This window comes from Nycticebus coucang, chromosome 17 (genome assembly GCF_027406575.1).
Source record: "Nycticebus coucang isolate mNycCou1 chromosome 17, mNycCou1.pri, whole genome shotgun sequence".
Lineage (NCBI taxonomy): Eukaryota > Metazoa > Chordata > Mammalia > Primates > Lorisidae > Nycticebus > Nycticebus coucang.
In genome coordinates this window covers 26,076,415-26,098,444 of record NC_069796.1, presented here as the reverse complement: position 1 = coordinate 26,098,444, position 22,030 = coordinate 26,076,415, and the positions used below count along the sequence as shown (strand labels likewise).

Genomic DNA, 22,030 nt, shown 5'->3' with positions numbered 1-22,030 from the left:
TTTTTTTTTTTTTGTAGAGACAGAGTCTCACTGTACCGCCCTCGGGTAGAGTGCCGTGGCGTCACACGGCTCACAGCAACCTCCAACTCTTGGGCTTACGCAATTCTCTTGCCTCAGCCTCCCGAGCAGCTGGGACTACAGGCGCCTGCCACAACGCCCGGCTATGTTTTGGTTGCAGTTTGGCCGGGGCTGGGTTTGAACCCGCCACCCTCGGCATATGGGGCTGGCGCCCTACTCACTGAGCCACAGGCGCCGCCCAGCCAGACATATTTCAATTTACTCTCCATTTTATATAATGGTGGTTTTCATCACGATTCATGTTCTGAAACCGGCTCTGGCTCCTTAAATCACACACTACCACAGAATCAAAAGTCTGTAAACTGCTTAGTCAGGACCTTTTTATACCCTTAAATAGTATTGAGGACTTCAAAGAGCCTTTATGCATGTGGTTGTATCTATTGATATTTACTGTATTAGAAACTAAAACTTAGAAATGTTAAAAGTACTTCTGTTCATCTGTTTTTAAAAAATAATAAACTTAGTGGGTGGCGCCAGTGGCTCAAAGGAGTAGGGCACCGGCCCCATGTGCCGGAGGTGGAGGGTTCAAACACAGCCCCAGCCAAAAACTGAAAATAATAATAACAATAATAATAATAATAATAACAAACTTAGTATATGATAACATAATATTTTCATTAAAAATAACTCACAATAAAACTTAGTGAAGAGGGGCGGCACCTGTGGCTCAGTCAGTAAGGCGCCGGCCCCATATGCCGAGGGTGGCGGGTTCAAACCCAGCCCCGGCCAAACTGCAACCAAAGAATAGCCGGGCGTTGTGGCGGGCGCCTGTAGTCCCAGCTGCTTGGGAGGCTGAGGCAAGAGAATCGCTTAAGCCCAGGAGTTGGAGGTTGCTGTGAGCTGTGTGAGGCCACGGCACTCTACCTAGGGCCATAAAGTGAGACTCTGTCTCTACAAAAAAAAAAAAAAAAAAAAAACTTAGTGAAGAGGGCGGCACCTGTGGCTCAGTGAGTAGGGCGCCGGCCCCATATGCCGAGGGTAGTGGGTTCAAACCCAGCCCCGGCCAAACTGCAACAAAAAAATAGCCAGGCGTTGTGGCGGGCGCCTGTAGTCCCAGCTGCTCGGGAGGCTGAGGCAAGAGAATCGCGTAAGCCCAAGAGTTAGAGGTTGCTGTGAGCCGTGTGACGCCACGGCACTCTACCCGAGGGCGGTACAGTGAGACTCTGTCTCTACAAAAAAAAAAAAAAAAAAACTTAGTGAAGAGAGTGGTATTGTTTTCATTTTGCAAATCTCCTTAGCATCTGGCTTAATAGAGAACAGCTGAATTCTTGTATCTGCTTTGCATTCAATCTGCCATGTAGAATCTGGAGAACTCTTGTCTATGCATGCAAGAATGATAGCAGAAAGGTCCAGAACATTTTAGTGTAATTAAGTAAGTAGTTTTAACTATGCAGATTATCTGGAGGGTATCAGCGACCTCTAGCCATCCCTGGGCCACACTCTGGAAAGCTGTGCACTGGGCTGCTGCTTGTCCCTCTAATTTTATTCAAACACTTCAGGAGACCTGCCTGTGTGTCACTCCAGCTTTGAACATTAAACGGTTCCTAAGGCTAATGAATGAGATCTTCATACACAAAGCACGTGGTCACCCAAAATTTTCTCCCCGAAACTCTGGGAACTGAAAAGTGGGTAGAAGAAAACCCTATTTCTAGGAAATGAGTTTCAAGAGTCTGATGTAATATCAAAGGACATCCAAGATTCAGAAGATCTAAATAAGGAAATTCAAAATCATCTTAAACTTTGAAGAAGAGTCCAGAGCGTAAGTGATAAATTGAGCCTGCGTGGAAGCTTCCATTGAAAATGAATCATCTTTAAGATCTAATGATTCAGGTGTAAGATAGTTGAGGTGATCTCGGGCACACGGTCACCTGAAACTTGGGGTCAGTCCTACTTTTCTCTCAGTCCTTACATTTAATTAATCGCCGAATACAATTTATAAACATTTTTTATCTCTATTTTCTCTCCACCACTGACTTAGGTCTTTATTATTTCTAAAGTGCATTTTCACAAGTTCCTGTACATTGATGTGCCTGCTCTGATCTCTCACATCTGGCCTTCTCAGTGCCCTCAGAGCTTTTTCTCTTGAATACAAATATTAATATGCCTCCTTCTAACCCTTCTAACTCTACAGGCAACCCCAAGTGTCAAAATGTAAAGAGTGTGGGCTTTGATAGTAGAGACCAGGGGATGATCCTAACTTGATTCGCGACCTCAGGGCAGTTACTGCCTGAGTTGTTTCCATGGGACAAATGGTGTCTTGTGGGGTATAGACATGATACAGGGTTTCCCTGTTCAGAGCTGGATAGTGACACCCCCGCCCCTCTTTCTAGGCCTGGGCAAACTGGCCTTTTCCAGACCTCATTCTCTGGATTCCAGCAGAGTCGGAGAAAAACAGCGTGATAAGTATCTCATCTGGACAGACCCTCCTAGAATGGCCTCACCCGGGATGGGGACTTTCAGGACTGCATTCATTTCCTAATTGTTTTCTGTCTGCTAGCACCTTGCCCACTGTGACATGTTCTGGACATACATTACCAAGATGAACTCCCTGTACCCCCACAGGGAGAATGTGAACCCCTAGACCAAAGGCCCATGGATGCTTCCCACTAGGGTTCCCCTCACCTCCATCGCCAGAGGTTCTGTTGATCTTCTTTCCCTTATCTACTTCTTTCTCTGTCAATAAACTCTGTCCTTTTGTTGATACACATGGTCCATGGTTTCATTCTTTGAACTCTGAGACCAGCTGCTTCCATGGGACATGTGGTGTAGTAGGGGGTACAGGCAGACAGACAATTATGATCGGGGGGTGGGTGTTGGAAGATAGATTATGAAAGCACCTAGGAAAGATGTCTAACCCAAATTTGAAGGAGAGAAGAAATGCACTTTGGGTGAAGTGGCATCTAACTAAAGTTCTGAAATGAAGGCGTTTCTTGAGGTTTTTCAGGTGATGATAAAGAGGACAGAGGAGGTGGTGGGAGGAGGACAGAGAAAGCATAGGCAGAAGCAAAGGAAAAAGGATACAGTAAGTGCAATATGACTAGAAAGAATAGAGCTTCATTTCTTCTTAGGTGCAAAAGGTAAGACTATGATATATTCAAGGAATTAAAAGTAATGTCATTGAAAGTGGGGGTATGTTGGCTCAGTGTCCTTAGCACAGGTCCTGGCCACATGCACCGAGGCTGGAGGGTTCGAACCTACCCTGGGCCAGCTAAACAACAATGACAACTGCAACAACAACAAAAGTAACCAGGCATTGTGGCAGGTGCCTGTAGTCTCAGCTACTTGGGAGGCTGAGGCAAGAGAATCACTTAAGACCAAGAGTTTGAGGTTGCTGTGAGCACTGATGCCACAGCACTCTACCGAGGGTGACATAGTAAGACTCTTTTTCTCAAAAAAAAAAAAAAAAGAAAGAAAGAAAAGAAAGTTGGGTACGCAAGGACTAGTGTAAGATACAGCTGGAGAAACAAGTAGGTGGTCAGATCATAAATGGCATCATGAGATGTGGTAAGGAAGAGAGATTTCATGTGGACAGGGAAAGGGGGTTAGTGTAGAGTTTTAAGTGGAAGAGAATATGAGATCTGTATTGGGGAATCTCCACTCTGGTCATAGTGTTGAGGAGTCACTCTGAACAAGGGCCTTAATGAAGTTAGCATTAGGATAGGCTGTTGGACTTGGCCCAGACAAGGGCCATGATGGTGGAAGACAGAGAAAAGAAGATGGATTCAAGAACCACACGGTAGTCATCATACTTAGTACTTAGCAACTGACTGTATGTGAGGGGTGAGGGAACGGAAAGGATGAAAGCAGCACAGGTGACTGGTGGCCCCCATCACTGGCTAGGAGATGTGGGAGGAGGAACAGGAACCGGGCAGGACGTAGATGGGTTGAATTTTGGAGTCATGGAGCTTGAGTTGACTGTGAGAACTGTGGTAGAGATGTTCAGTGGACAGGTAGATAATCAAGTCGGGGGTCAGGGAAGATCTGGACTACTGATGAGGACTGGTCCTTCTCAGCAGACCTGACACTCTAAAGCCAGATCCCCAAGGGAAAGTGTATAAAATGACCAGACAAAGGGCTCTAAGCCCAGAAAGGAGCTTTCATCATTTGCAAAATGGGCTATGCAATTCTCTAGGACCATTTGGAGAAATGCACGAGCTAAATAAAATGCACGGAGTACCTAATAGAATACCCAGCTAACAGTCAATGTTTATTGAATGAATAAATGAATAATTGAACGAAAGCATATATGTTTCTAATTTACCTGTAGACATTAAGCTAAGTGAAAGTTAGTTTGCCGTCTTAGAAAAAACCTCATGAACAAATGCAGGTTATGCCCATATAAAAAAAGGTATTTCTTTTTATCAGCAGAGCCATAATTCTTAAGGGACAAGGCCTTTGCTTTTTCTAAGACAAGAAAGTCACATTTATTACCACCCGGTCAGCTATTTAAAACTGACCTCTGTTTGATCTTGACATTTACAAGCAAAAGGAAGTCTTTTGTTATGTAACAGCAGTCCACACATCCCTCCTGCAACAACAATAACAACAGAAGCTGGTTTGTCATTGCCTCTGATCCTATTCGAAACAACTCTTCAACTCCTGTATTGTTTTTCCTTACATTTTCTGAGTCTCCCAGTTTATGCCCCACACAACTCAAGTAAAAGGGTGATGATTAACATCTGCTTAAATGGGAGGTTGTTGACTTTTGTTATTTTAAAGCGGGAACTTGTCTGCTGTAAAATCCATCAGAAGCCTGGATAGCTGAATTATTTAATGAAGTTTCTTATAACTAGGTTTTGTGGTGATAAGGAACCCATTCCAGGTCAAATAAACTGCTTGTGATTTTATGGCATTAAAGTAGACTTCAAAATAGTTCAGAAAACAAAAACTCATTCACAAAAACTCATGATTTCAGATTGGCACATCAGGCATAATTTCTGAGCATTTGCAGAAATGAATACTCCTACCAGGGGCACATTATTTATTTCAAAAAGTTGACATCAAGGGATCCACTGTTGCATTTAAACAATGAAAAAAAAAAAAAACCAGAACATTTTTTTAGACAATCCAGTATACATCAAATTATTTTTAGCTTCTCAATACACATATTCAGGATCTAAAAATTTGCTGGAGATCTTTGTTCCTCCCATTTCTAAACTTAAAATATAAATTGAACACTAAGATATACTAAAAGGAAAATAATGGGTGTAAATTTTAGGGCCTTAGGCATAAAATGATTGACAATTTCATAATTGTTACAGTCAAACATAACTGTATTTTTTGGTGGTTTTTTGGTTTGTTTCTAGTCCAACCTTTATAACAACACACACAGACATGCCTAAAGAATTGAAGATACATATTAGCCAGTGGCTAAGACTTCTCAGAGAAAGTAAATTGTCAGAATCCTCCTTTATATGTTACTATGAACCATTTCCTCCTTCCCCACCAACTGCTATTTGAGTCCTGTTTCATGGGTGGGGCGCACTCTTAGTAACTTATGGCCAAAAAAGTCTTAAAAAGTTCCATGATCTTTGTAAAACCCATCTTGAGGAGAAAACCTGAGCCCAAGAACCTTGAGCAAACCCAGGGCAATAACTTGGCCTCAGCTTTGTTCGCTATCAAAAACAAGAATCAGACACACACACACAGAGCTACAATCACCAGCTTCTCAAGGTTAAAAGTCCGCTCTTAACCAGTCTACTCTGAGTAACCAGACTTCCCAGTGATATTTAAGGTCCTGCTAGACCCATCCGCACCCTTCCTGGGGGCCCAGCAAAATGCTTCCTTCGCACCACCTGTAGCTCTATTTATTTTCAGTGCTTCTTTGTTTATTGCCTGTGTCCTCTGCCTACAATGTCAGCTGAGTCAAGGATCTTACCAGTCTTGGTACCTGCTATGTTCCTCCTTCTTAGCAAGTGCTTGGCATACAGTGGGCCTTCAATGCATACGTGTTAAACAAAAGAATGAGTGCTTCAAGAAAATCCAAAAACCAAAGAAGAAAAAAACCAACTAAACTTGGCTTGATCTTGATTTTGAATACCCTGCAAAGCCAGTAGCGCCCCAGATTAGGTCTTTGCAGTAAGTCAGATTGGACCTGCAGGGGAGCAGATGTGGGGGAGCCAGTCAGAATAGACACAGGCCTTCTGCAGAACTGAATTACTCCATCCTTTGCCTTTTTTCCCTCCTCTCAGATTCTCTTTAACTTTCTTGCTCATTCCAACAACATGCACATAATGTTTTCTTTCTTCAACTAAAGATCACAGATAGTTTGTCCCCGCCTCTTACATTCCAGGCAATCATATGACTCCAACGGGAAGGGGTATCTTAAGAGTTCAGCTCTTGCCATCTTCTGCTAACTTGGGACTTGGCATTCTGTCTTGTTGAGATTTTCTTACTGAGATTTTCTCAACCTTGGAGCACAAGGTTGTCGGAACAATATTTTTTTGTCATCCTTCCCACATCTTTTCCCCATTAAAAGGGCATCCAATTGCTAACACATCTTTATAGGGCATTGTCATGATGTCAGGGATTTGGAGAATTGAGAAACCAAATGAAGAAAACCTCATTTCATTTGTCTTGGTTTGAGATGCTGAACAAACATATCCCGTATTTTTTTCTTTTTCCATATGAAGTGCTCTAAGAACGTAAATATCTTCCAGGCACAAAATCTGACGACCATGTTTTCCAACTGGCAGTACCACTAAATATCACACAGCCATAGACCAAGAGAATAGAACTGTGAGTCTAGAAATAAACCAATATGTTTATGCCCAGTTGATTTTTGACAAGTGTGTCAAGATCATTCAATGGTGAAAGAATCATCTCTTCAACAAATGGTTCTGAGAAAATTGGACCACCTACAAAGAATATTGAGGTTACCCAGACAATACTCTGTGTGCACTAATATGGTCAAGGGGTTGGACAAGTGAGTCAGAGATTGCCATTTGCCAAACAAATATCCATTCTTCCCTTCTTAATAAAAGGATCTCCATACTCTTGGGGGTTGCAATGTGCCCAACTAAATACCAATATTTCTCAGCCTTCATACCAATAGAGCTGGTCAGCAATATATAAGAATTCATTAACTTAGGTTTCCAGAAAAGATCTTTTTGTTGTTGTTGAAACAGAGTCTCACTCTGTTGCCCCCAGCTAGAGTGCTATGGTGTCATAGCTCACAGCAACCTCAAACTCCTGGGCTCAAGAGATCCTCTTGCATCAGCCTCCTGAGTATAGGTGGCTGCCAGGATGCCAGGCTACTTTCTCTGTTTTTAGCAGAGACAGGGCTCTTCAAAGGGGCTGCTCAGCTGCCACATGTCCATCCCTGCCTGACTCTTGGCTTTTCCTTCTTCACGGTGCCTGAGATGTGAGCCAGGCAGCCGCAGCAGCAGCCTCTGGGGCCTGAGGGAGGGAGCCACGTCTGTGCGTGCAGCAAGAGACAGAGCTCAGGCCTCCAAGAGTTACGGAGCTTCCTGTCCTGGAATGCCTATGTCTAGACTTTATGCGAGTGAAAAATTAATGTCTGCTGTGTCTCATTTGGGTTGTCTAGTTTATGCACCCAAACCTAATCCTAACTGATGCAGTCATTCCTGTGCAGCTGGGGTGCACAAGGCAGGGGTGAAGACGAACCTCAGCCGGAGGGTCTGTGTTAGTGTCTGGTGCTCAACTTAAACTAGATGGAAACTTGTTAGAAATGCTAATTCTTGAACCCTACCCCAGATATGCTGAATCTGTGGGGAGTTAGGGCCCAGCTATCTGTCTAACAAACCCTTCAGGTGCCAGTTTGGGAACCAAGGTACATCCTTCCAGCTCAGTGCTACACCACAGGAAACTTGTGTTAAGTGGCTTTAGCCTATAACCATGCACTCTTCAGAACATGGGCATTACATTTTAAAAATACTTGGACTCTAATATCAGATTCACCATTTATGGATTGTATGACCTTAGGCAAATGATAATTTTTTGAGTCTTACTGTCCTCAGAATAAATGGGGATTATACTAACAGTAGCCCTCATAGGATTATTGTGTGGGTCAAAGAAAATGTCTGCAAATCTAAGCACAGCACCCAGAACATTTGGTTCTTAGTAAATGTTAGTTCTTCCACACTCCATCCACCATTTACAGAGCGTCATGGTGATCTGGTCTTAGGCATGCATGCCTAGAGGATGGGAGGTTGGACACCCTCCACCCCACTCTCTCCTCATGTTCTGTCTCCATTATTGCTTCAGCTATTCTTCAAGGTGGGAGAGACCCTTAGGCAGGGAAATCTCGGGGTGGGGTTGTGGGGTAGTGGGGGAGAAAGGTAAAGGGATTTTCTTGGCACGTGACACACCTGGTCAGAAGAGTTCAAATGGGGATACAGGAGTGCCCTATTACTCATTTTATTTCAGGCTTTACAAAAGGTCTCTCTCATCAGGTAAGAAAAAAAGTAACGCCCAGTGGCACATGAGCTATCACTACAAAGTAAGAAAAATGCTCACGTGTGCTTTTTCCAAAAACTGGGAAATGAAATTACCATGTTCTTCTCCATTTAAATGTCTCTGCATTTTTAGTACAACCAATAAATCTTTCTTTATGGAAGCAAAACAGACAAAACTAGTCTAAAAGACCACAAAGGGGCCCTTTGCCATGGCTGTCTAAGTTTCATTCCTACTGGGGGGAAACAAGGGCTAAGAGAAAAGGTCAAGTTTCCCACCCGGCTTCCCACCTCCTAGACCTTGCATCAAGTTATGAAATCTCTTTTCTAGCCATTGTTTATTGTACACTTATTATGTAACTAATATTTTGCTAGGTACAGTACCCAGAAAATGTTCAAAACTACTTCTGATTATATACTTGAGACTAGAGTCACCTCCTTGGTGAGGGAAGACCCTCCCCCTCAATAATCCTCAGTTTGCCAAAAAAAAAAAAAACAACCAAATCCTAAAATGACCCATGCTATTCTTTTAATTCCCAGTCTTGGCAAAGTCAAAAAACAGGCAGAAACAGCCCCAAGAGGTAAAGCAGGAACAAAAAACAAGGTTAAAGAACTAAGCTCCCTTTACCAAAGAAAGAGCTGAGAAAGAGTAGAAGAGAAAGCTGGATGGTGGGAAGGCGTCAAGTTAGGGCAGGGGAGCTTGGGTAGGGCTCTGAGGGGCAGGGTTCAGGGCGGGGTGCTTTCCAGGTTGAGAGATTGTAAGAGCTCCTCTTGGAGAAGGACAGCCATGCTAGGATTTGGGCCATCTTTAAGTGTTGAGAGACACCAGAAAAGAAAAACTATATAAACATACATCACACACAGGTGTCTAAGTGTGTGTGTGTGTGGTCTAAGTGTGTGTGTGTGTGAGACTTTGGTGATCCTTTGGGACTGTGATTAATTGATGTGGCTCCAGGCATGAAGAGAGTCACACAGTGATCTGTTATGATCACGGGTAGGAGTTGAGATCAACTGACATTTATTGACAACCTACAGTCCCAGTCTACGTGCACTGCTAGAACAAAGTACCATGAACTTGGTAACTTCTAAGCAATACAGATTTATTTCTCACAGTTCAGAGACTGAAGAGATCAAAGCCAGAATGAGGGCCCACTTCCTGGTTCATACCATGCCCTCCTGCTCTGTCCTCCCGTGCTAGAAGAGGCGAGGGAGCCCCACTGCACATCTTTTACAAGGGCACTGACCCCATTCACCCACCACTAAGGATCCCACCTACAGATGCCATCAACCGGGGATTACATTTCAAGATATGAATTGGAGGGCAGCACAAACATTTAGAGCATAACACTTACTGAAAGGCAGACACCCATCTGATTTAATCTTCTCAACAGCCCTCTGAAACTAGCATGTTTACCCACTCTTAGATAAGACAACCATGACAGGGTGATGGAGTGAATTGCCCATGGTCGTAAAGCAAGCAGTCAGTGGAGCTGGCTGGAGCCGGCTGGAGCTGGGAACCAGAGCCTTGATGAAGGGGAGACGCTCTAGGCCAAAGTTGCTGCCAGAAGGGGCTCTGGCTGGGGAACTCTGCATGTGGGAGCATCTGGCTGCGTGCTCCATGGTAAAACTGTGGGCTGAGTTTTCTTGACACTTTGGTAGAAACTGTGTCAGCACAAAAGCTTCTATGTCACAAACAGCAGTCACCCAGAGCACCGTATGTGTCCTCTCATAGGCACTGGGAAAATAAACTGCTTTTTAGGGGCATATCCAGAAATCTTTGTTTTTTTTCTTTCTCTCCCAGTCTGAAAACTTTCCCCGCCTTTCTTATGTATCTTTTCCTCTTTACTTACTACCCAGGTTCCAGGAATAGGCTTTCCTTCCACTCATCTTAACCAACAGGAAACACAATCAAGGATTTTCTTAAGGAAAACTTGGTAATGTTTTGAGTTATTTATCCTTATCACTCAGGATAAAAGTTAATTATAAATTATCTGGATCTTTTATATATATTATATATATACACACATATACATAAATACATACACGTATACGTAGACATACACATAGAGAGATAATGTATGTAACAGTCGTGATTGTGACATGACTGCAGAGAAGGATGGAAAAATTGTTGGTGAGACTGAAGTCCCCGAAATAATTCTGTTTACTCTGTGACCTGGCCAGAGGAAGCGACCACAATCTCCTTATCTCTTTGCTATTTCCAATTTTTTTTTCATAATGGACCAAGGAAGACCTTGCTGAAAGGGACCTTAGAAATGTCCAGCGTGAATACCCTGGGGCCCAGGATTAACAGATGTTCAGTGTAGGTGACAACCCCAGGCATCTATACTTTTCATTGGGAGTTAAATCCTCGTTCTCGTCTAAGAGGCAAAGTCAGGAGGTCGGGCTTTGACTAACAGTGAGGAGATTCACTGACTGACGATACCATGAATGGACACTCCTTGGTCCCAGCACAGATCTTGGTCATTGTCATTGCTTCTGCTCTCTCCTACCCCACGGGGCCAGCCCATCTGGCCAGTGCTCAGCCACATGGCTAACATATACAGTTTGGGTTACCAGTGAAGGCTGTGATTATTTCCAACATCCTTGTGACAAATCTTAAATTAATGACATTTAAAAGAAGCCTTGATGTGTATAGCAAGTATAGCAAGCAAAAATATTCCTTTAAAACACACACACACACACACACACACACACACACACACACACACACACACACACACACACACACCGGTGTCTGTGGCTCAGTGAGTAGGGCGCTGGCCTCATATACCAAGGGTGTATGGCTCAAACCCCGCCCCAGTCAAACTGCAACAAAAAAATAGCCAGGCATTGTGGCAGGCGCCTGTAGTCCCAGCTACTCGGGAGGCTAAGGCAAGAGAATTGCCTAAGCCCAAGAGTTGGAGGTTGCTGTGAGCTATGACGCCACAGCACTCTACCAAGGGTGACAGAGTGAAACTCTGTCTCTAAAAAAATAAACACACACACACCACACAGAGTGTATTCATTGTCTTTAACACTGAAGACAATCTTTCCATAGTGCCTTAGTGGCACAGCCTGCTAAGGAAGACAGTGGCACCCAGTGGACAAACGTTTGATTGTTCGAGACAGGTGTTCCACGCTGAAATTAAGAACATTCTGAAGAAATAGCAGTTGCCCTCCTTTCCCTATCTGCTCATCTCACTTTTCAAGATGTCAGATGTCAATTTCAATTTTAAAATAGAGGGAAAGGCACAGTAAAAACCTTTTCAAGAATAAGGCTAGACTCAAACACTTGGGGAAAGCAAAACTTCAAGATGAAATCCTTGGAGAACAGTGTCTATGTTGGGCTGACAGGTATCAATGGTAACAGAGGAGACAGCCAAATTTAATAAAATGCTCAACTTAATTAAGAATGTAAGACTGAAAATGCCTGCACTGTGCTCTTGCACATTATACTCATCTTTTCTTCAAACCATGGCCAACTTCCAATTACATTTACTTGGTTATGTAAAGTTGGCAACTTCAAGAACTGTACTACAAGCCAATAGCGCACACAGACCCTGCAACTGAAGACTACAGTGAGGTTTATCTTGGAGTCATAAAAAACGTCTATTTTCACTCCCCATCTTTTCCAGTGATACTATTGTCTGGGACCTACTTAAGTAGTGAAGCCCTGGCTTATATGTCTTTCTCCCCAAAACATCTAACCAGCATCTTACTGATGGGAGGTACAAAGAAGCTGAATGAAATCCCGTTTTCCACTTTATATATTCATGTGCTAAGCACAGGAAAAAATAAATACATCTAAATGTTTTGTGTTACGTAAAGGGATCATCCGGTTAAGAATCTTAAATATTAGGAGTATTTGTTTTGGATAAAAATATTTTATAAAGAACAAGAGGAATGGGCATTTTTATGAGTGAACTGAACCTTGCTGAGCTGAATGAGAAATCATTTAAGCCATTCGATTACAAAAGAAACATACATCTTAGGGCAATCTAATACTAGCCGAGGTGCTTTCTTTAAGTTAGTTCAAAAATCTTTCTCACTTTGGAGGCTCTGAAATTCTTAGTCTTTTTCTTTGACATCGTACCTCATAATCATCATTATGTTTTTTGTCATTTATAATTTTGCCACCCTCGGAGGAGGCTTGTTTTAGAGGAAAAAAAGCAGTTTACAGCTTAGTGCTATTGGCTTGAGGCTGAGATGGAAACTTTCCCAAAAGGGCAACACTCTTTTGTTAATTGATGTATGTCCCCTGCTGACCCTTTGTGTCAGTCACATTTAGTTAATAAACAATAAACATGCCAAAGGAATGCAATTTTTTGGTAAGCTGAAAAAAGCAATGAAGGCCATTTGTGTGTGTATCAATTTATTACATTACAAGTTAATCATCCTCTTTTTTTGTAGTACCAGCAACTCCTTAGTTTCTATAAACATTCTTATAAAATTCTGATGCAATTCTGATGCAATGTTTTCTGTACAAAAACACTACCTTTATTGTTTTTCAAATCTTTAAAATTATTTTTTTTAAGTTTCTGGCCCAGCACAATGGCTCACGCCTATAATTCTAGCACTCTGGGAAGCCGAGGTGGGTAGATCACCTGAGCTCAGGAGTTTGATACCAGCCTCAGCAAGAGCCTGATGCTGTCTGTACTGAAAAAAAAAAAAAAAAAACTAACCTGGCCCGTAGGCCTAGCTACTCAGGAGCCTGAGGCTAGAGGATCTCTTGAGCCCAAGAGTTTGAGGTTGCTGTGAGCTATGATGACACCATGGCACTCAACCCAGGGTGACAGAGTGAGACTCTGTCTCAAAAAGAAAGTTGAAAGTTTCTAGAATATTATATATTCTCATCCAAATCCATGAGAAATTAATGAGTTTTTATAACATTTCAGGGCCTTCTCTGTCCTTTCCCTCCATTGATTGTCACCAAGAGTACTGGTGCCCATGTGCCAGAGGGGGGAACCAGAGTCCAGATAGCTCAGGCAGCTTGGCTTTCTGGGGCCAACCCCTCTGCTCAGGAGGAAAAGGCAGTAATAACAAATAGTTGCACTATTTGCTTGTCCCAAAGTGTTTGCAAAGTATAATCTTACTGGGAAATGGTCCAGTCCCTGGTCAGAGCTCTTCTGATACCCTAGCCACTGCCTCTGAGATCAGAAACCCACTGCCTATGCAGAGCACGTGAGAAGTACCTATATACCCAGTGCACACTCAGCTCCACCCATGACCTGCTCCTGCTTTGCTTCTGTTGAGTTTCATAAACCCAAGATCAAAGTCAATATTGAAAAAATTCTCTTCCAAGGAAGTTTTTTTCAAATACTTCAAGAAAGTAAGTCTAATGTGATTCCCACTGGTTTTATTTCCTCTTGGAGCTTATCTGTTTATAATGCAAATAGGCTTTGCTTATTCAGGAAACCCCTTGCTTAAAGAAGGCTTTCCTAACTCACGGCCTGTGGCAAATGAAAATCAAGTAAAATACAAAGGTGAAAAAAAATTTTAAAGGTTGAAAAGGTCCATGCAGGTGAAAGTAAGCGTTGTTACATCTAAAATGTTGAGATGCTCTGCCGGTGTGTGTGCGTCATATGTAGTCACAGCATGAGTGTGTGGCAATGGGGCATAAGCTGCACAGTGTGTTTAGATTTACACCTGCCATGCTGCACATTTTTTTCCAGTTCCCATGACAGGTATTACCTGTTCAGATAAAGCTTTAGCCTTCTCTTCTGCTTCCTTTAGGCAACTCTCCAAGGACTCAAGCTGGATCAAAGTAAATGGCTTCCATCCAGTTTTCAGGGGCTCTCTCTTTAAAACAAGAATGAAATATTACTTTTTGACATAGTTTCCTCAGTGCATCTCAAACAATTTTCACAGACTATGGATAAGCTTGATAAACTCACCACAAGTTCTCCTCTTTTCCTAACACAGTACTAAAACAATAAAATGTTATGATACTTGTCTTATTTAACAATTTAAAGCCTAAAGAGAGAGCAAAAATTAAATGATGATAATGAACAGTTTTGGAAAATTAAGATAAAATTACTCACATTAATGAGTAATTAAAGTTACTCTGTAACTTTTCCTCTTATTTCAAGATGTTAGGATCAAAATTTTATATCCCACATGGGAGACATTACCTAGAATGCCTGTGTTTTTAACATCACCAACAAGGAGGTACAGCCATTGGAACTCAGAGAAGCACCACCGCACGCTCTGACCTTCACCATCTTATTCTTATCACAAGTATCATTGAAGCAAAGACAACCATGTGCTTTTGAGTCAGATCATTCTTCCTCAGAGCCTGGCTAATCTGAGTCAAATCAGCAGATGTATAGACTTCACCTCTCAAAATTTTTCTGAAGTTATTTTTTCTCAGTTGCAAGGTGAAGAGTATATAAAATTGGTATAGAAATATCAGTTACAGGCCTTGCTGAGACAGAATGCTTTCTAACTACTCTTTGCCTATTGTGATAATTACTAATTACCAAGCAATATGAAAACTGAAAAAGGAAAACTTTGTATGTGCTAGGATTATGAGCTTCCTATAGCTGCCCTGGGTGTGCCCTGTTTTCTTGAGAATACTCCTGCTGCTGCAGCTGCTTCTAATTAACCCCATTAAAAAAATGAACTGTGTTCCTATATATTTTAAAAGTCTAACTGCTGCTTTGTTTTCCCCCGGTCATTTTTGAGAGGACCAATTCAACACGTGTGCATTTCTTGATGATACAATAGAGCCATCTAGCGGCAAATAGACTCAGTCATAAAAATACACATTAATGCAAGTCCTATAAGGGTTCATACTGTGTGCTAAAACACAAGGCTGTGCCACTGGCCTCTGATATAAAAGAAACTCTATGCCATGAGGGGCAGAAACATATTTCTATGTCTCACAAACAAGTTGACTGTAAAGTCAACCTCCATCACACATGGCTACATACCTACTCTCAAAAGTTTACCTTTAAAGGATGACATCTTGGGCTGTATGGTGATACTAGGGATGACACGAACAAATAATCCTCAGTATGTTATGATGATTCCAATAATTTCAAGAGTGGGTGTAAGAATTCTCAAAACAAAAACAAATTCTTGGTATTATCACTTAGAGATAAAAGCATTCTGCAAAACATTTTATGCAGAAAGTGGGGACCGTCAAGAGGCCAAACAGTTTTTAAAAGATTGGGAATCCCTGATTTATACTGCTATCTCCAAGGAGCCTCTCTTTGGAAAGGATGCTTGATCTCAAGAGAAACTTCTTAAATTTTGTATGAGTAGACTCGACAATCACCTAATCTATTTCTTCAGGCCTTTTTATCCAGACACCTAAAATTTCCACAGCCAAGAAAGATAACAATTTCCAGGAAGATAAAAGCACTGGAAGGGGTGGGGCAAGATGGCTGTCTAGAGACATCAGTCACTAGATCATCTCAGAAGGAAGGGAAACTTTTACATGGAAAAAAAAACAGAAAACAGAGCTCATGTGCAATTCTGAAGGAAAAGTGCTGGAAGCTACCAGAGATTGCATAGGAAGAAGTTGCATAGCAGAAGAAGCAGCAAAATTTTAGCACAGAGGGACCCCCCAGAAACCTGGAGCCCAGTGGAAACAGGCAGTAGGGGATTTGTTTCACATTCCCTCACTCCTCTGGTAGTCAGCAGGCTCCTAAGCTGCTGGGGAGCTTCTCTATTTTTATGAGCCCAAGAGCTGTTGCTGCCAATTAACTGTGAGCTTCTTGAAAACAAAGCATCAGGCTGCCAGCCCCCTCAGGGTTGCTCCCCTTCATCACAGACCCAAACAAAGGCGGTGGCCACCATCTCACTTCTCCACCCATTGTGTGCCACCTACTGGGAGGGAGGACAAATTGTGCAGCCCATTAGCACATAGATTGACTCGATAATGCAGGATGTGACTGACTCTTACCCCCAAACTTCACTTACTGTCTTAGAGATTAAAATTTGGGCATTTCAATTTAAATTACGCTGTTCAGGAGACCACAGGGCTGGGAAAAGAAAGGATTTCAAAGACCTCTATCTTCTCTTGTCAACAAGAGACAGGGAATTTGCTCATGTACACAGTACACAACTACTACAGCCTACAAATAATTAGCAATTGAGCAAACCTTCACACTAAGGATATCTAGAACCAAAATATCCATCCAGAACCTATACCTCCAACAAAGTAGCCACAGGCAAAGCCAAATGTCCTTTCCCAACATATCCTACAGACACAGCCTTAAGAGTGAGGGGAGATCTTGTAACATACACTTGTGTATCATATAAAGATACCACTCTGATTCTCTTATGTATTCTTACAGTAGTTGTTTATCAAGAATGACAAGTACATCTTTTCAAACAAACAAACAAAAAAAAAAGGGTGGGGGTATCTAAACAAAAGAAAATAAAAATAAGAAGCAACAACTGTTCCAGATGAGAAGAAATTAGAGCAAGAACTCCAGAAGTATGAAAAATTACAGTGAAAGGACACCCCCAAAGAAGCACACCGATTCTCTAGCAATGGATCCTAACCAAAGTGAAAATAGCAAAATGACAGATAAAGAACTACAAATAGATATTGTAAGAAATCTCAATGAGATCCAAGATAAAATGCAAGACCAACTAAAAGAAATAAGGAAAACAGTTCATGTCCTTTCAAACAAGGAAATGAATGAAAATTCACTATAAAGATAGATATATTTTTAAAAAAAGAGAACTTCTAGAAATGGAAAATTCATTTAGATAAATTCAAAACAGTGGAAAGTTATAGGAATAGATTAGACCAAGCAGAATAAAGAATCTCAGAGCTTGAAGACAACTCTTCAAATAAACACAGTCAAAAATAAAGAACAAGAATCAAGAGAAATGAACAAAGTCTGCAAGAAATATGGGATTATGTTAAGTGGCCAAATCTAAGAATCATATGCCTCCCTGAGTGTGAAGAAGAAAAAGCAAAAGGCCTGGAATGATTGAGGAAAACTTCCCTGGAATTGTTAGAGATTTAGACATTCAGATATAAGAAGCACAACAAATACCTGGGAGATTCATTGCAAAAAATGGCACCGCCAAGACATATAGTCATCAGACTGGCCAAAGTCAACGTGAAGGAAGAATTCCTACAACCCATGAGGCAAAAACATCAAATAACTTGCAAAGGAAACTTCATTATACTAACAGCAGACTTCTCAAGAGAAACATTGTAAGCCAGAAAGGAATAGAGTTCTACCTTTAAACTCCATAAGTAGAATAACTGCCAGTCAAGAATTTTGTATCCTACTAAACTAAATTTTACAAATGAAAGAAAAATTAAGCATTTCCAAGACAAGCAAATACTAAGGGAATTTGTCTCTACTAGATCTGCCCTACAAAGTTCATTATATATACAACAGCATAATAGACACCAACCAGTGCAAAAACATCCCAAAATTAGAGCCCACAGCTCTTATAGAACAATAGCACAAGAGGAGAAATAAAACAATAAGGTATCATCCAACATGTTGAAAAGAAGAATATCCCACATAAAAACACTAATGCTCAGTGGGGATGGACTGAATGCCCCACTTATAAGACATACACTGGCTAAATGGATTGAAAAACACAACCAAGTATTTTATCATCTCCAAGAAACACATCTAATCCACAAGAGTTCACACAGACTCAAGGCAATGATATGGAAAAAATATTTTATACAAATAGAACCCTCCCATTAGAAGCCATTCTCAAATAAGATTAAATAGACTTCCAATCATCGATGGTAAAAAAAAAAAAGATGATGTTAGTCATCTAACTTCTAAAAGTCTAAAAAGATGATAGGAATGCAACAAGAACACACAACAATATAAATATATGTGTACCCAACACAAGAGTTTCCAGTTTCATAAAGCAAATTCTTCTAGATCTAAGAAATAAATGGTAGCACCTTAACTGTCAGTAACTTCAACACTCTACTGATAGATCTGAACAGATTATCAGGGCAGAAAATGAATAAAGAAATGTTAGACTTAAAAATGACTCTGGAAAGGGGCGGCATCTGTGGCTCAAAGGAGTAGGGTGCTGGCCCCACATGCCAGAGGTGGTAGGTTCAAATCCAACCCCAGCCAAAAACTGCAAAATAAATAAAAATGACTCTAGAACAACTGCAAAAAATAAATAAATAAAAATGACTCTAGAACAAATGGATGGAACAGACGTAGAGAACATTCTACCCCAAAACTATTGAATACACATTTTCCTCATCAGCACATGGAACATTTTCCAATATTGATCATATCTTGGACCACAAAACAAGTGTCAGCAAATTCTAAAAATTAAAAATAATACCACGTATCTTTTCAGATCGAGGTGGAATAAAACTAGAAATCAATTCCAAGGGAAATAATCAAATCTACCCAAAGTCATGGAAATTAAACAACCTGTTGCTGAATGATTCTTGGTTTCATGATGAAATTAAGACTGAAATCAAAATATTCCTTGAATGACAAAGGGGACACAAGCTTACAAAAATCTGTGGGATACGTCAAAAGCAACCCTAAGAGGAAAGTTCATAGCCTTAACTGCCTAGATCCAAAAGACAGGAAGATCACAAATTAGTGATCTAACATCACATGTCAAGAAACTAGAAAAAGAAGAACAAACCAAACCCAAAGCCAGTTTAAGAAAAGAAATAAAGCTCAGAGCAGAAATAAATTAAACAGAAACCGAAAAACCAATACAAAGGATCAATGAAACAAAAATTGCTTCTCTGAAAAGGTAAATAAAACCAAGGCTAAGTGCAGTGGCTCACGCCTATAATCCTATCACTCCAGAAGGACAAGGCCAGAGGATGGCTTAATGTCAGCAGTCAAGGAAGGTGTTTGTGGTAGAATTTGCAGTCCGTCAGGGTCAGGCTCAGAGTTGTAACACTGACTTCTTTTAACAGTACTTCCCATGCATCTGGTCTGGGATACTGCCAAGGCCAGGGGCCAGAAGGTACAGCAGAGGACAAGGAGATGGCCTTGTTGGGTGATGGGAAGATTGTTGCAAACATCGAATGAAGTTAATCAGGTAAACGCTTCGATAAAGTGCTCCATAAACGCTAATAATTCCACTATCCCAACTTCTTTAAAGAAAATAATTTGATATCAAAACTTATTTTGAAACCCTAATGAAAGGAAATATCACGAGGGGCACTTTTGCAACAAGCGATCAGACAGCAGCAGTGGGAAACTCAGTCAAGTATGTAATGAAGAACAAAGCTAATGTATTAAATATGTGCATGTTTAAAAGTAGGATTTGAAAGTAGGATTACTAAATACAAGTGTGGTGACAGCAAATTCCACCTTTGTAGAAAAATTTTGACATGGGTCAGTTTTAGAGAAATGTCCTAACAATCTTCTAAAAAGCCAGAGTTTCAGCAGCAGCCCCTGCTCAGTGGTGCAGTAACTTCCTGCCAGACAAAACGTGCTTTCAACACGTTTTGCAGTGGGCGAGCTTCCTGTTTAATAGCTCATCAATTCACTCCTACCGCCGCCCATTCCTCTTTTCCCCTGCTTGATAGGCACCTATGGCCCTATTCTTCCTCATCCTTCTACATCCCTGTTCACATTCCTCTGGCAGATCCAAGGCTTTCCCCCACCGAGCATCCTCCCCCAGCTCATCACTGCACCCCAGTCCCTTACCCTGACACATTTCTGTCATCCCTCCCCTCTCACCTTTCATGATCAGAATTCACTGGAAGTGGAAATTTCATCACTCTCATATCCTTATGTGTGTAGCTTTTGTGAGTCTAAAACTCAATCTTCCTGTCCAATCCGTTTCAGTGAAAACTACATTCCTCTGTGTTTGGGGTTGCCGCAATCTTATCAAAATATGAACAAACTACAACTAGAGACCGTAGTTGCCGCTGTCAACATGACTGAGCAGGAGGCGGCTTGGGAGGACACCAGGGAAGCACAGACCAAGGAGCACTTTTCGTGACCTGAAAAGCCCTGGTCTGGATCCTACTTGATCCTAAGTGACTGTGTGACGTTGGGCCGCTATCTCACTTATCTGTGCCTCAGTGTTTTCCTCTTTAAATGAAGGGTGTCTTGATCAGGCCCCAGCAGGAAACAGGCCACTCCTATGGAGTGATTGAGGGGAATTAAATGAAGGGACTATTTACAAAGATGTGGATGTAATCAGGGGCATCAGCAAAGGATGGTGAGGTGGCCCCTAGAAATCAGGTGCCATTTGCTTTACCTTGACCTGAAGAGGGAGCAGGAGAGATAAGGGGAGAGCGCGGCTGGCAGATCTAGACAGAGAGCCTGAGGGGAGGAATACAGCCCTGGCCAACCTGCGCCTGGGCAGCAGTGGTGGTTGGAGGGAGAAGAAATGGATCAGTGGAATAAATAGCCTGACCTTCTCTCCTTTCACCCTCTGTTCTCCTGTCTGTATCTCCCTTGGGCTGCACCCAACAAAAAGCCAGAGGGCAAGAGAGGCTAAATCACCAGTCCAGAGAGAAGAGCTTTTCCTGAAAACAGCAGAGTGGAGTAGGGTGGACAGTGAATCCGGAGGGGGAAGCAAAGAAACCTCAGCCCAAAGGGGTTCAATTATATTAGTGCTTCCCAAATGCTAGCCCATACATCAGTGTTGGATGGTAATAACATTTTCACCAGTCAGCAATGAAAGAACAAAAACAAACTTTTTAAAAGAGCACTGTGACATTTTCATAAAGTTAAATTTATTGCACTTAAAGGACTGTTTTTCATTCTGAGATTAGGATCATTCCACTTGTTTTGTTGTTAAGAGGGCCTTTGTCTAACAGATGATGATGGTATATGGAAATCGTTGTGTTTTAGTGTCTTGAAAAAAAAGCCAAAAGTTGGCAGTCCTATAAGAACTAACCCTAATTATACATGGGGTGAAAATTCTTACTAATTTATGAAATCTAAAAGCATAGAGACCACCCCCCCCCAACTCAAGCGGTCTCTGCTAAATTATGAATTAAATGTTTTACCAGGTAGCCTTTTCAGAACTATGGTCCCTGAATTCCCCTGGATCTAGTCCAAGATGAATCTGTATTCTATATTAAGTTGTCTGCCTTAGCAAGATTCCAGGTTACTATTTTTCTAGAAATAAATATATTCCTAAAGGTCAACCTTTCATCCTGTGAAAGATTTAACTACTTTTCCATTTCTATAGCATCGCTGATAGAAGAAAAGGGAAGGAATTTTTGACTCCAATTTTAATTTATAAAGCGATTGTTGGCATGAAATTCGAACAGAAATGACCATGTGATACTTGATAGCTTCATAAATAACTTTAAATAATGGCTTACCCAAAACTCTTAACATGCCAACTCTCGTTGCAATTCAGTTCAAGGCAATTTAATTCACTTAGATTCAAAAAATGTTTATTGAGGGCTCACTATCTGCCAGGCACTGTGCTAAATGGGAAAATAAGTAGTAGCAAGACAGACATGATTAATACCTCCACCAGAAGCCTCAGCTTAGAAATTTTCTCTAATACAAAAAGCCTGGGATTTGGGTTTATATAAAAATGCAAAGAATGTCCAACATTTGGTGGTTAATTGAATACTT

General features: G+C 41.4%; 1 protein-coding gene across 1 annotated transcript in view; it reads right to left on the bottom strand.

Annotated features, from left to right (window-relative positions):
- Window positions 1-22,030, bottom strand: part of CCDC192 (coiled-coil domain containing 192) — a 212,168-nt gene that overhangs the window by 161,306 nt on the left and 28,832 nt on the right. The window contains exon 3 of the mRNA XM_053566892.1: window positions 14,184-14,291. Within this exon, the coding sequence (XP_053422867.1) occupies window positions 14,184-14,291 (108 nt within the window). The remainder of the gene's footprint in view (window positions 1-14,183; window positions 14,292-22,030) is intronic.